At 31.1% G+C, this 15,022-nt stretch overlaps 1 protein-coding gene across 2 annotated transcripts in view; it reads left to right on the forward strand.

The window, feature by feature from the left end:
- Positions 1–6,346: 6,346 nt before the first annotated feature.
- LOC111516838 (uncharacterized) overlaps positions 6,347–15,022 on the forward strand; it is a 29,625-nt gene continuing 20,949 nt past the window's right edge. The window contains exons 1-5 of one of the 2 annotated variants that reach the window (XM_074170153.1): positions 6,347–6,788; positions 6,841–7,049; positions 8,958–9,221; positions 13,245–13,450; positions 13,565–13,750. In XM_074170153.1, the coding sequence (XP_074026254.1) occupies positions 6,585–6,788; positions 6,841–7,049; positions 8,958–9,221; positions 13,245–13,450; positions 13,565–13,750 (1,069 nt within the window). In that variant the 5' untranslated portion in view covers positions 6,347–6,584. The remainder of the gene's footprint in view (positions 6,789–6,840; positions 7,050–8,957; positions 9,222–13,244; positions 13,451–13,564; positions 13,751–15,022) is intronic. The other variant, XM_074170154.1, reaches the window with a different exon arrangement.

A 15,022-nucleotide genomic window follows, 5' to 3' on the forward strand; every position in this document is an offset into this window, starting at 1 on the left:
AAATGGCGAAATGTATGATCACATGCTAGAAAGATCTATCGAACCTCGGATAGTTCATGAATTAGAGAATCACAGAGACATACACGGCAATTTATCTTTGAAAGAAAATGTATTACATTTTCAACAGAATGGGGAACCTTATTATTTTGTAGTTCCAGTTATTCAATGGTTAGATAATAATTATGCTGATCAATGTATTGGAAGAAGAGATTCTACTGAATGGCCTCTCACATCCCTGGACCTATCTCCTCTAGATTTTTTCCTCTGGGCCACTTACTTAAAATAGGTTGTTTTAAAGACGACGCAATCTGATTCAATAAAGCCACTGAAGGAAAGAATAATCCAAGAATGCTGAGCTATTTCCAAAGAAACATTTGCCAATATACGTCAAGAGTTCGAAAATATACTCTTCTATTATCTTGAAAAAGATGGAAATCTAATTCTGTTTCAATCTGTTTTTTCCGTTAAATAGTTATCGTACCCCTACGAACGACAACCCTCAGAAGTCAAAATTTGTGCATGCTAAGGACTAACGAGATATTACCTTATAACATGTGATTCCTAACACGGAAATCATTTTGAACATTTCGTAAACTAATAATAAAAAATAAAATTGTAATTTAAATAAATAGTGCTTTATTTAATAAACCAAAAATTACTACATCGAATGTAGCTGCGTATAAGTAGGGGTTGCCATTTGAGATTATAAAGTTGGGGTGGCTGGGGGCGAGGGGGTAAGTGAAAACAAGTTAGTTATCACACCATTTTGTTACCCCCTTCCTATGATGGAAGTTGTTTTCTGAGATTTTTTTTTATTTCATTCGGTTGCTCAGATAAAGCCATTGAAAATTTTCAAATTGTCATCATGTAGCTCATAAGACAGTTTTTGTTTTGTCATAAGTTGTGAATTTGCAACTGACATTGAAGAAGTTGGGAAATGAGCATTGGAATATTTCCCGCAGATTATGTAAGTGAACTAATTTGTTTGGTTTCTAGGATATAAAATTAACTATCAATACAGAATGTTTTTTTGTATTCTATAATTCATGTAGCTGAATGAATTCACTGTGAAGAATTGGATTTTTACAATCGTTAATTTTCACTGAACATTCGTACTTCGTATTTATGTTGTGTCATATGGAATATAAATTCAAATAATGATATCCCACAGATTTCTTTATATGAAATACCGAGTTGAAAGTCTTGCAGGTACACCAAATCTATTCTTCTCAATCGACAATGAATCTGTCAATGTCGATGCTTCACTGTTATTTCAGCGGATTGTAGCAGCGATGATTGACAACAAAACTTTAATTTCTTTACTTCATGAACGTATGAGTTTATTGCTGCATACATCAGAACAGTCTACAACTGATCCTCCTGAAAATGAATTCATTATTGATGGTGGATGTATTTTGCACAAAATCACTTGGTATAAAAATGTCATATTTCAGCAAATTTTCGAAGATTATGCAATTCGAAGATTATCAATGGAGGTAAACACTTTGATGAATTCAATTTTGAAAGATTCAATTTTGAGAAACGAAGTTGAAAATTTTCTATAGATCCCACTCAACAGGGATGTTATAGACGCTGGAGAACGAATAATGTTAAGACTGTTTGGAGCTATTCAACATTTTATAAATCAATGTAGAATAGACCGTTTATCGGTGAGTGTTACTAACACAAAGACGGAAATCTTAGCAACATGACCGCCGACCGCTTTAATTACTCATTCTTCGAAAACTTATTAGTCTACTCAAGAAGTGCTTTTTTTTCGAAATTTTTTCAATATGCTCCGAAAATTATGGTTAAGGTATCATTCGATTCGAAATAGCGTCTAGAAAGTTTTTTTGAAAACGGATGACTTTTGGAAATGAAAATTGCGAAAGTTATAAACAATTTGGTGAAATATAAAAAATGGATTTATTTTTTTGGAAATATCTCGAAAACTAATTGGAATTTTCGAAATCGAAAAAAAAATCGAAAAGAGTAAGAAGTTTTCTATCAAAAAGTCCTGACTCCCGGAACTGTAGGACCAATATTTATAATTTTCCCGGAGCTCTGAAAATGAGCTCGAAATCGGGTGTTTAGCCGCGCGTAGGCCGTGCCTGTTTGGGCTAAGCTTTACAAAAGAGTGTTTACCATATAAAATATATGAACCAAGGAATGAAAAAATTCAGTCATATAGTCAAAAGATAAATGAACAATAATTTGTCGGTAAAAATTTTTTTTTGCAATTATTCGATTCATTATGCTATTGTTAATTAACAATTTTTTATCACTCGATTATCATTATTGCAAATGTAATATTTTCACACTTTAAACTAAAAGTGTGAAATTTTTTCCTTTCGTAGAGTTATGATTATAACGGTTAGGAATAGATTCATTTTCGAAATATTGAAAAATTATTATTTTTCAATTATTTATTAACAATTTACTGCATTTTTTGATGAAAAAGTTTAATAAATAATCGAAAAAATTTTTTTATTCATCATTATTACTGATATGTTTTTTTTAAATCAGAAGCTACATAAAAATATTTTTTTTATTTCATCACTTATTGTTTAAAACTTTGTTATAAATTCGATAAAAAATGGAGTGAATGAAAAAATGCATGGTTTTTTTCATTCATCAATTGCAACTGGAACAAAAATGAAATGAAAACATTCATTTGTTTATAACAAATTGTTTATTCAATACACAATGGAGAATTTTAAAAATTAAATTGTTTTTGTTCCGAATTAAAAACAAGATGAATAATTATTTTAAAAAATTGGTTTCTTAATATTATTAATTGGTGGTAAAAAAATTGTTACTCAACAAATGCGTATTTTTGCATTGTAAAAATTTCTTCAAGAGACAATTGAAAAAAATCATGATTTTTATCAAAAATTAAGATCCAAAAAAAATTCAATCATGTTATAAACAATGCATTTGTTTATAATAAATTTTTAAACAATGAGTGATAAAAATTTTAAAGAAATATGTTCATCTAACTTCTGATTTGTTGATGATCGAGCGATAGAAAATTGTTAATTAACAATAGCGTAATAAATCGAATAACTGCAATAAACATTTTTTACCGACAGATTATTGTTCATTTATCATTTGAGTATATGCCTGAATTCTTTCATTCCTTAATTTATATATTTTTAATGCTGAAATTTTTTTTAGTAAAAATGGCCCAAACAGGCACGGCTCACGCGCGGCCAGACAGCCGATTTCGAGCTCATTTTCAGGGCTTCGGGAAAATTATATATATTGGTCCTACAGTTCCGGGAGTTGAAACTTTTTAATAGGAAATTTCTTCCTATTTTCGAATTTTCGATTTTGAAAATCTCAATTAGTTTTAGAAATATTTTCAAAAAATTAAATCCATTCTTTATTATTCTCTAAATTGTTTATAACTTTTGCTATTTTCATTTTCGGAAGTCGTCCGTTTTCAAAAACTTTCTAGACGCTATTCCGAATCGAATGACACCTCAACCATAATTTTCGGAGACTGCTGAAGAAAGTTCGGAAAAAAGCACTTCTTGATCAGATTAGTCAAGTTCAAACATAGCTTAACAATCTTTCAACAGCTACAGATTGGGGATGAGAAAAAACAGAGACTCTGTTTTTGCCCATGAAAACACCATAATCATTGGCAGGTTTAGAATTACTGAAACTAGTTCATTGTAGTTGCATAGTAGGTATCTAACTGCAGTAAAACTTAAAGCAGTAGAAAAACAGTGATGAGTGCATCCGATGTTGTTGGGATGATGACAATTTCAACTTCGAGTACGGCATGATTGTTGATCAACAAAATACTAACCATCCAGTATATCGAAAACTGATTCAGGCATTCTACGTATCAAACTCAGATACTAACTCTGACGGTTAAGAATGCGTTAATAATAAATTGTTTTGGTAATAAATGATAAAATTAATTATGAAAAATGTTTCTGTCAATTTGTAGAGAAATGTCAATTATGATTTTCAAAATAGAAAACATTCTCCGAATAATCATTTGAACATTCGAGATATATAAAAAAACGTTCATAAACAATTAAAAATCGTATTTTTTTCTGAATATCATATTATGAAGATAAAAATTTTTTGAATTCCCATACGGTCACACACAATTTATAAACAAATTGCGCTAAAACAGTTTGTTCAACTTACCGAATGTCTTTATTTGATACAGAAACAGGATATAATGATAAATATATAGAAAAATTAAAACAATATGTTATGTTACTAAAAAAAATCATAATGAACAAAATATAATGTTTTTGAACTTTTATAATGTGATCTTGTGGAGCACATTGATAAAAAGAGATTCACGTTCATTACAAGACCAAACACGACTATGATACGATATTTCATCATGGAATCCTAGTGCCTATCTTCCGGCTCCATCATCAAATCAGCTCCAGAGTACCTACCATATTGTCATCAAAATCACATAAAACTGCCAATTTTCATAACGCTACGATCTTTAAAAGATGGTTAAATTAGTTTTCTTAGATTTGACTACATAGTTACATACATACATACAGGTCGACCTAATAAAAGCGTATTAAAAACGAAAAACTCTAGAAAAAATTAAAAAATATTTAGGTCAGTCCTTAAAGAAATATTGAAAAATGCATGACTCGAAAAATCGTATACCATACACGGAAATGAATCTTGACAGGTCTTGATGCCTTCTAGATGGCTATCCTGTGTAGTGTGTATCAGCCAAATGGAATAAATATGACACTGAGTAAATATGACTGTGCTCAACAAAACACTCAGGCACGTCCAATTTTCAACAACCAAATTTTTCAATGCTCAATAACTCAGTTAACGGGAACAACAACTCGACCACGAACTCGGGCTTTGCAACCGTTACCACATCGCCTCTGATAATGTATACCGCAGTAGTAGACGAAACGTCAGGCATAAAAACCTGCAAACCACGCAAACGCTGAAAACAGATTTTACACTGTCATCTACGGCCGTGAATATTTACATTCTTTGGTAATTCATATTATTTATCCTATCGTCTGTCATTTTGGCGTCTTCAACTAGTTTGAATACTTTGAATTCTTGCTGTTTTCTAATGGAAATATACAATGAACTTTTTGTAATTAAAGTTGAACTTTCAATAATCACACCATGCATGTGTCGGTTTCACTTCTCCTATCATTATATTCGGCTCGCTTAAATATCATACAGTGTTAAAATGGAAATATGCCAACCAAGACAAAAATTATCGAATGATATTGAAAATTTCGTTATGGAATAAACTTTTCATGATCAGTCAATATCACTTGGTACCTATGTAAAAATGAAATACATACCGGCTACCTGAAATCCATACGCAATTTGTCGTTGGCACAACGCTTGTTGAAAAACAGATGTGAAGAAATTAAAACCCACTTGCTGCCTACATTTAATGCGGTAAATATTGGCAACGTTGTAAGGATTCCCAATAATCTATTTCATGTATGAAAATATACTTATTGGACTCCCTATTATCAATCAGATGTCTGATGATGGTGTATACTGAGGAGTTCTTATGAATGTTTGACGGACGGACGCTCTACTATCGAATCAATAGTGAACTCAATTTTTTTATGGTGGTAAAAATGTCATGCCAGCCTACAGAAATCAGTTTTCTAGTACTTACCATGAAATATATTCGGTAAATTCTTCAAATTATGATGGACGCCCTATCAGCGCATTCAATGTATGGATGCCATATTGATATCGGGATGTATATATATATATATATATATATATATATATATATATATATATATATATATATATATATATATATATATATATATATATATATATATATAATTTTGATTCGTATATAATCAGAAATTATTATTGAATAACGAAATTAGTTAGCTCCCTAACTATATTATTAAAGGGGAGCTGGGGAGTCGTTTACTTGAACTACATCTGTTTTAGGACGTACTTTCAACCGTTTGGGAAAATTATAAATATTGGTCCTACAGTTCCAAATTTGAAAAATGTCAAATAGTTTTTAAGATATTTGCAAAAAACCAAACACCATCTTATTCAGTTAATTGTTTATAAGTTTTACAATTTTCGCAAGCGGCATTGAATTTTTTTCAAAAATCATCTACACGTTATTCCAAATCGAATGACACCTTGTTCATATTTTCCGGAAGCGGGGAAAAAAGTCAGACATTGCTTACGTGGAGGTTACACAGAGAGAATTTATGAATATACCTAGTGAATAAAATGGGATATTCTTGATTATATCCATTAGAAAATTGCTGAAAGTATGCGTATTCTTTTTAGTTGGACTTTCCTAAGACACTCCCCATTGCCATAACAACCTTAATAAACAAGTACTGTTTTCAATGAAATGAAAAGTCTCTTGAACTAAATTGATTTTAACTGTATCGTCTACAAATCTAGAAACAATGTTTTTTGATCAAGTGGTAACTTCCAACACAATAATCAAAAAGTGGAATAAAAATGTACCTGAGTGTGGAACGTCAATATAGGAAGTAACTGAAGGTAGAATATTATATTGATTTTTCCATTAATGCTTTTCCTGTTGAATTCCTGTAATGTCGAGGAGCATTCAGATTATAGGGAAATGGTTGCCAATTGAAATTGTGGATAATGCTGACGCATTCAAAACTTGCAGTGATTTAGAAGTGACGTGCCTGAATACACTCTATAGATTCGAAATTTTGTTGACCACTTTGAAAAACCAATCTACTTTGAAGTACTATTCACATATTACCACCGATAATGAAGTACAGATCACAGTAAGTTATGAAATAATATAGTACGATCATTTGTTTAGTTATTACATTCCAGGATTTGGAAAATATTATTACTTCTATTGAAACAATATCAGAAGATTTCAAGACTACATTTCTGTTGAAGAAGGGTCAACTTAATAAAATGTGGCAGGATTTGATTTGGAAAGTTAAATTGAAACTCTCGTATTTTATTCAGGAACTGATTAATGAAATTGCATTTCTGTTCATTTATTATGGAGAGAGGTTACTAGTATTAACTTTGAGGTAGGTTAGTAGGTTAATCTCACGAATAACTAAAAAATGAAAAATAAATATAGTTTGAAAGATTAAGAAACACGCTTTTAAAGAACATCGAACTAAAAATTCAAAGATAATTTTTTTAAATCAGCTTGAAACAATAACGAAGGAAAATTATTGGTATTATTGTGAAAAAAAGCGACGGGTGCTTGATATACAAAAAATATGGCACAAAGCGTCCAAGCGACATTATTGTCGATAATTCTGTCGAATACTGATCCAGAAATGAAATGAAAAGGAGAGTTATAGTCGAAGTAACCGATATAGTAATCTTAAAGGTGTCGGCGAAGTCAAAAGCCAAAAAACAAATACAAAGGAATTATGCGCTACGAATTAGTCCACGTGGACTGTAGAATTGGCGGTTCGTTATGGATAATTTTTACTAAACGAGTTTTATGATTGGCTGAAGAGTCATAAAATTGAATTTGAAGGCATGTGACCAATAGAATGTAGCGATGAGTACCGCCGTTGTGTCGTCAGTGTTCAGTTCAGGAACTGATCGCGATTTGAGTGTTGAAGTTTGATATTGGTGAAGTTATAATTACTTAAAATTTTTGTTATTTGTTTAAAATGTGGCGTCCTTGCTCAAGTACTAATAGTAATAACGAGTGTGATAACAACGCAGACTTTTTCCTGTGTTGTGATTCCAATAGCGATGGTGAACAATGCGAAAAAGAGATACCAGTGAATAAGATTCAGATGCATTTGAATATTGAAACACAGAGAGTATGTTTCAATGTATATAAAAATCTACATCTGAAGTTTGGTTTCGAGGGAAAAAACTATTACAAGCAACATCAGATTTGATCAAAATTCCTTTCTCAACTGTACGTAAAATAGTCAAAATAAAAATTATGAACGCAAGACGCGATTTGATGCTGGATTATCAAAACCTTCAGATGTTCATCTAATAAAATCATTGAGAAAAACAATATACGACTGTTATAAAAGCAATGAGATTCCTACAACTGAAATCATAAGGAAAAAATTGATTACTTCCGGCCATAACGTGACCTGCTGTGACAAAACTCTTCAGAATTGGATGAAGAAACTAGGATTTAGATTTGAAATAATAAACAAACGTCAAGCAGTTATGGAAAGCAGAAAAATAGTGGAATTGCATAACAAATTCGCAGAACAAATAAGTAAATATAGACAAGAACAACGGCAAATTTTCTATTTGGACGAAACTTGGTATGACACTCACGACACAGTTACGAAAGGGTGGACTGATGGTTCGAGAATGTGTACGCCTAACATGCCTGCAAACAAAGGATCGCGACTAATCATTGTGCATTGCGGAGGAAGTAAAGGATGGGTTCTGAATTTTTTGAAATTATGTGGAAAAAACTTGAGGACTGCAATGTTGACTATCATAAAAACATGGAAGCTTATATTTCTGAGGAATTGTTTGAAAACACATTGGTCCCTTTGGATGCAAATAGTGTAATAGTTCTTGACAAATTCGAGGAAAGATGAAATACAAAGTTTTTTAATAGATAACAATTTGTATTTTGAAGATAACTACTTGAAGTTTTACAGACAAAAACATTTTTCCCATCTCCATTATCTTTATATAATAATAAATTGTATCACGACGTTTACCTACAATACGTAATATTTTCTTTGTAATATCTATTCAAACACACACGTGAATGTAAATTTTTCTCGAATTCAAAACATTTTTTATACACATGTATCTAGTCTTTAGATTCCCTATTATTGGGTATTCTTATACCTGTCGGAAATGAAAAATGATCTATCTATCTATTGATTATTATTCTTATTAATTATTACTATTAATCACACAAATTTCAAATTCAAATTTTCATGTATTTTCCAAAATGTTAAAGACTGATTTTTCTTCACTTTCAGGATATCAGTGTGTTTCAATGGATTACTTGATATGGACAAGAAGTATAATATTATGAACAACACAAGTATATGCATCAATACCTGTCCTTATTTGATGTTGCCCATGAGAAAAATATCAGTTACTCGACTTTTGCAGATTATAGCTTACAATCGAGCAGAACTGTGTTGCCATAAACTAATTGACTGCTTATTGGAAACTTATAAACTTTATGAAAACACCGATGACGATAATGGGTCAGATAATTCTAGTTTGGAGATTTATCTGTGAGTTATTTTGCTGTTCAAATTCCAATTTGGAGAAATATTAAAATGGACTTGTTTCATGATCTTGATAGAAATTTCAAATTGAAAAACAGTACACTTTGTTTCAGCTCTCTAAGTACTGTAGTTTTCCCCTAATTAATTATTAAAAATCGAATGTGGTAGGCCGGTGACAGCACGGGCCTATTCCCACTTCTTGTTTGATTGACAATAGGAACAATAGAAATAATCAACATTGCCAAATCGTAACATTTAGGAAGCCTATAATTATCAATTTAATTATTATTAGATAGATCTTTATTTAAATAGGATATCCTAATAATATACAAATTAACTAGAATGGCAGAAATAAAAAAAAGGTATGTGTTACATATAGAAATGACTTAAATGTATGACAAAGATAAGTTCAATAAAATATTTTTAAAGACATTACTACAAAAACAGCAACATTATACATTCGAAAAATTTCAATGCAACATGTAGAAAGATAAATTACATAATTCTTTGAAATATATAACGAACATTAGATGAATGGAATTATACAAATTACAGCTACAGGTAACAAATACATATGATATTTGTACATTTAAAACAAATTTCTTCAGTTCATTTTTGAACATGTTCAGAGATGGGCTATTTTTAATTGCATTAGGTAATTTGTTGAACCGATCAAAACCCTTGAAAAACAATGAGTTCATAGTATTTTTGTTTTTTGTTCTGTTAATATATAAGTTATTATTATTTCGAGTGAAGTGGTGGTGAATATCGTGATGAAAGACAATATACTGATTAAAATAAGATGGTCCTAAATTGTTCAATATTTTGTATACGAAGATCATTGTGAAGTATAGCAGTCTTTGGGAAATGGATTGCCAATTTAAAACATTGAGCATAATAGTGATAGGAGTATCTCTGCGGCACTTCAAAATGATTCTCATACCACGATTCTGAAGTTTTTTGAGTTGAGACAATTTATTCTGATTGAATAGATATAGGGTAGAGGAACAATAGTCAAAGTGTGGCTGAACAATTGACTTGTACACTGTGATACTTGACTCCGTTGAAAGATTATTATTGGCAATTCTAGAAAAAAAGAATAATTTCTTTGAAATTTTTTTATGAATATATTCAAAATGTTCATCAAACGATAGAGTGTTATCTATCTGGAATCCTGGATATTTAGTTGAATTCACTATTTCAATTTTGTCATCATCAATGTTGAGATTAATAGTTTTAGAGTCTATTTGGCTGTATTTAAACTTGGTGGTGATTATCATCGCTTTTGTTTTCATCACATTCAGCTTGAGTTTATTAATTTTTAAATACTTGTTGACACTTGCTAGAGTATTATTCATTTTTTGTATAGCCATCGTAAGGTTCACATCGCTACATGCCAATAGAGTATCATCAGCAAAAAAGATCATAAATTCACAGTCGACAAACAATGGCATGTCGTTTAGTATAAAAAGAAGGGGTCCCAGAACACTACCCTGGGGAACTCCAACATAATTGTCAATTTCACAAAAGAACATGTCTTTAACTCTTACCCGTTGTTTTCTGTTGGTCAATTAATTAGATAACCAATTATACACTTTGCCCTCAATTCCTTATATATTCAATTTGGCTAGTAGTATATACCTATCAATGGTCTCAAATGCTCTTTTGAGGTCAAGGAACACGACTACAACAAACTTATTATTATCCAGCTCAGATTTAAATTTGTTTAGAGATAGTTGACTCACACGAATGCAATTTGCGAAAACCCGATTGATTGTTGATTAAAATGTTGTTTTTTTCCACATATTCTATTAGTTGGTTATATACTGCTGTTTCAAGTACCTTTTCAATCGGAGGTAAAGTGTTGATTGGCCTGAATTCTTTACATTTAATAGTATGAGGAATTTTGGGTATAGGAACAATAGTAGTACTTTTCAATCTTTCTGGTATTTCGCCAGTTTCAAGAGAGGTGTTGATAAGGTGCAATAAAACGTGACCGATAGTCTCAAAAACTTGTTTCAATATTTTGAAGTTGAGGATTTCATGTATACTGCACTTATTATCCAAGGAAATTATAATTTTACGTAGGTCATTAAACGAAAGCAATCTGAATTCTGAGAAAGTTTTGTATAAATTAAAGTTTTTATTGCACCATGACTCTGAATAGTCAATGCTCGCCACAATTTCATTTATGCTTTCAACAAAATAACTGTTGAAGTTATCTGATATTTCAATAACATCTTTTAGTAATATAAGTTCACCAGTTTTCTCAAACTGAATACAATTTGGAAAGTCAATGTCATCTCCTTTAACTAGTTTTTTGAGAGTTTTCCACATTTGTTTAGAGTTGTTTCTATACCGATCAATTTTTTCAAAATAATATTGATCTTTTTTTCTTTTCAACACACTGACATCATTTCTCAATTTCTTGAAAGTTTCCCAGTTATTTTGTTTTCTGAAAGCTCTGTATGCCCTATCACGATTCTTAATTTTACAGTGAACTTCGTTATCAAACCATGGCAAATGACTGTTAATACTACAATTTTGTATTGGAGAAATATCATCAATAACTGCTTTGCAATTATACAGTATTTCTTTATAAATAACTTCAACATCAGTAGAATTTAAAGACCATTTACATGATATTAAGTTAATTTTTATAAGGTCCAAATTGCTTTCACTTAAGTTTCTATATTTTTTTATAGTTTGATTTTCGTTATTATGAATATTAGTAAAGTTGACAGTGATTGTTGAATGGTCTGTTATTATTGGATATGAGTGCACCGACGCTTGACATGTATTTACGTTCGTTAATACATATTCTATAAGCGATTCGCTGTGGTTAGTAACTCTCTCTATTTGCGAGATGCCATACGTATTGAGAAGGTTTTTTAATCTTGAAACATAAAAACTATCATCAGAGTAGTTCAGATTGAAGTCGCCCACTAAAATACAATGACATTTTGTCGAAAATAAACTATCACAGATATTTTCAAAATCCTCTAACAATTTTGCATTAGATCCTGAGGGTGAGTGATAAAGACATCCCACTAAAATTGGGCGTTTGAGTCTAATTTTCAGAATTTTACACCAGTAATTACCTTCTAATATAAATGTTTTATATACAGAGTTCACAATGTCACTTTTTATATATATTAAGACACCACCTGTATGTCGACTTTTTGAGTCACAGCGTACTATATTGTAATTAGGAATTTTCAGTTCACTTTCTTCAATATCATTGGTTATTCGGGATTCACTTAGTAATATAATTTTTGGGTTGTTTCTTTGTTTTTAAGAAGACTTTGAATATTTAGGTATATAATGTCAGTGTTTAATTGTATATTAGAATTATTTTCTACTTTTTTGAAGGATTATTCCAAATTTTGTTGACAATCATAGGTTTGTTATTCATATATTTTATTGTTTTTGAGTTGTCACCGTTTTCAATCAAGTTTTGCAATTCTGATTTAAACCTTTGATAGTACTCTCGCTGAGCTCTAGTCTGATCGCTAAATATTTTTATACTTGGGACTGTTAAGAGTTGCTTATTTTTAAGGACATATTTTGCATCGTCTGGCGATTGTAATATAACTTCGATAGGACGGGTTCTGTTTGCTAATGCTTTCCCTAATCTGAACAGTTTCAAATTATTTTTATTTACATTACAATTTTCAAGAACTTTTTTAACAGTTTCTGTATCTTGTGAGATTCTTTCAGCCTAAGTCTTTAATTGCGATTCATTAATGTTCAACATGATGAGGTTTGATGCACGATTTTGACGCTCAAGCATTTCAGAAATCACTTCTTCTCTATCTATTTCACTAACGCTATTCAAATGTATAGGTAGTTATTTGATGTTGTTTCTCTAACAAATGTTTTTTGAGGTAAGAAAAGTAATGAATATATTTTCAAATTCCTATTGAGCTCGCTTTACATGCAAGATGACTGATTTCGTCTGTAATTCGTGAAGGTTCTCCAAAGAACAGACTATCTAATGTAAAACTTTTTTAATTTTCATTTCTCTAGCACTTTAACGAAGCACATGTCTCCCCCTGAAATATCCGATAATTTCGTGAAGGACAAGTCTGAAAATATTAGTGACAGTCACAGTTTTTCAAATTTGAGAGATCTGATTTCCTATGAAGAAAAAAATGTATTGGATTTACTTGCAGTCACTGTGAGAGAAGCTCCAGCCATGTTAGGAGATGATGGAATTAAAAAAACGAGTTCAGGTAAATATTTGGCTGTGGAAGATAAAGGCTTCCTTACGAACCATTCTGTTTAGTTTTATGATATCTTTTTCCATTTAGGATGCTCCTGTTTACAGTATTCTTTCTTATTTCAAGGCAAGCCAAAGATTAGCTCAAGAGCTCGATCAAAAGTTACAGAGTACTATGAACAGGTTTTATGGGGAGAAGTTGGAAATTATCTAGAACACGTGATATTATGGTGGGCAACGTGTCCATTGTCAGCTCGCCCACCTCAATCAAGTCAATATTTAAGAGAATGGATAACTCAGTTCATACCGAATGGTTAGTATCAGTTTTGGAATATAAAAAGTTCAGATGAAAAAATATGAAGGAATTTTTTTTTTTGTCCAGAAATGGACAAAAAGTTCTAATATACTGGGAGTTATTCCTTTTCGATTATTTATTTCTTTACTTCTTCGACAGATGTCAAAGGAGTTTTGAAATATGAAATTATGTCAATGTTGTTGATTGACAACTGAAAAATTGGATGTAATACAAGGTGCTCTCCGATATCAGTCTGTTGTCATTTCGCTACTATTCGAATTTTTTTTCAAAATGGGTAGCCAAGTACGGTCTATTTCTAAGGAGCTATTCGGAATACAATTCTCTCCAGATATGAGAATATACGCTGATTCTTTTAGCTTACGTCTCTTAGAATAAGGCTCTATGTACACTTGTATGAAGTTCTCCATTATAATTTTTATATTGTTTAGATTATGGAAGGTAACAAATACCCAAAAAAGGTCGATAAAAACATCTACAATATTTTGAGAAAGTTTTAGAATCTTCTTTAAATAATATTTGTAGGTGCCTATTTATTGCAGAAAATTTTAGCATATTGAAAGGTATTTCATATAGAAGTGGGGAAGGGGCTAGGAGGGTCTGGGCCTTATTTACTACATATTGATCTTTTGGTCCTTTTAAATCAATTAAATTTAAATAATCATGATATTTAACTTCTCAAATGGAAATGGTTTTGGAAATGCAAGGGATCTATTTTTCACGTCTAGTAGTTTCAAAAATAAATCTTCAAAAATATATTGTTCCATTTCTGCATTGTTTTTCCGGTTGCCATACAACATGTGGATTTGCCGGAAAAGAAAAGAAAAGTCTCGTAAATTCATCATTAGACGCTAAAAAATTGTCAAATTTGACCAATGTTTTTTATTGGAAAGATGCAAGTAAAGAAGATATTAAAAATGGATTACAAGTAATCAAATCTATTTATAAATGGAGAAATGAAAAAATAACACTGAATCAATTAAGATTTCAAAAATATAAATTGGCAAAAATTAAATCATCTTTCACTTTGGCAAACCTCCCACCCAGAGAAGGAGCAGCGGAGCAACATTGTTATAGGGATCTTATCAGCTTCAAACTTGGTTGGGTAACAAAATGACAGCAACAGCTTGGGGCTGGAAGCAACATCAACGGGGAATTATGCCCAAATTTACAGAAAAGGAATGAATTCCGGAAGTATTGCTCGAAACTATTTGCTGCAGCTGTGAAACTGGATGTGGCGATCGAAAACACGGTTTGAAATGCACAAATTTA

The sequence above is a fragment of the Leptinotarsa decemlineata genome, unplaced genomic scaffold (assembly GCF_025532065.1).
Source record: "Leptinotarsa decemlineata unplaced genomic scaffold, Ldec_3_MD MMD2_P_RNA_scaffold_7, whole genome shotgun sequence".
NCBI classification, from domain to species: domain Eukaryota; kingdom Metazoa; phylum Arthropoda; class Insecta; order Coleoptera; family Chrysomelidae; genus Leptinotarsa; species Leptinotarsa decemlineata.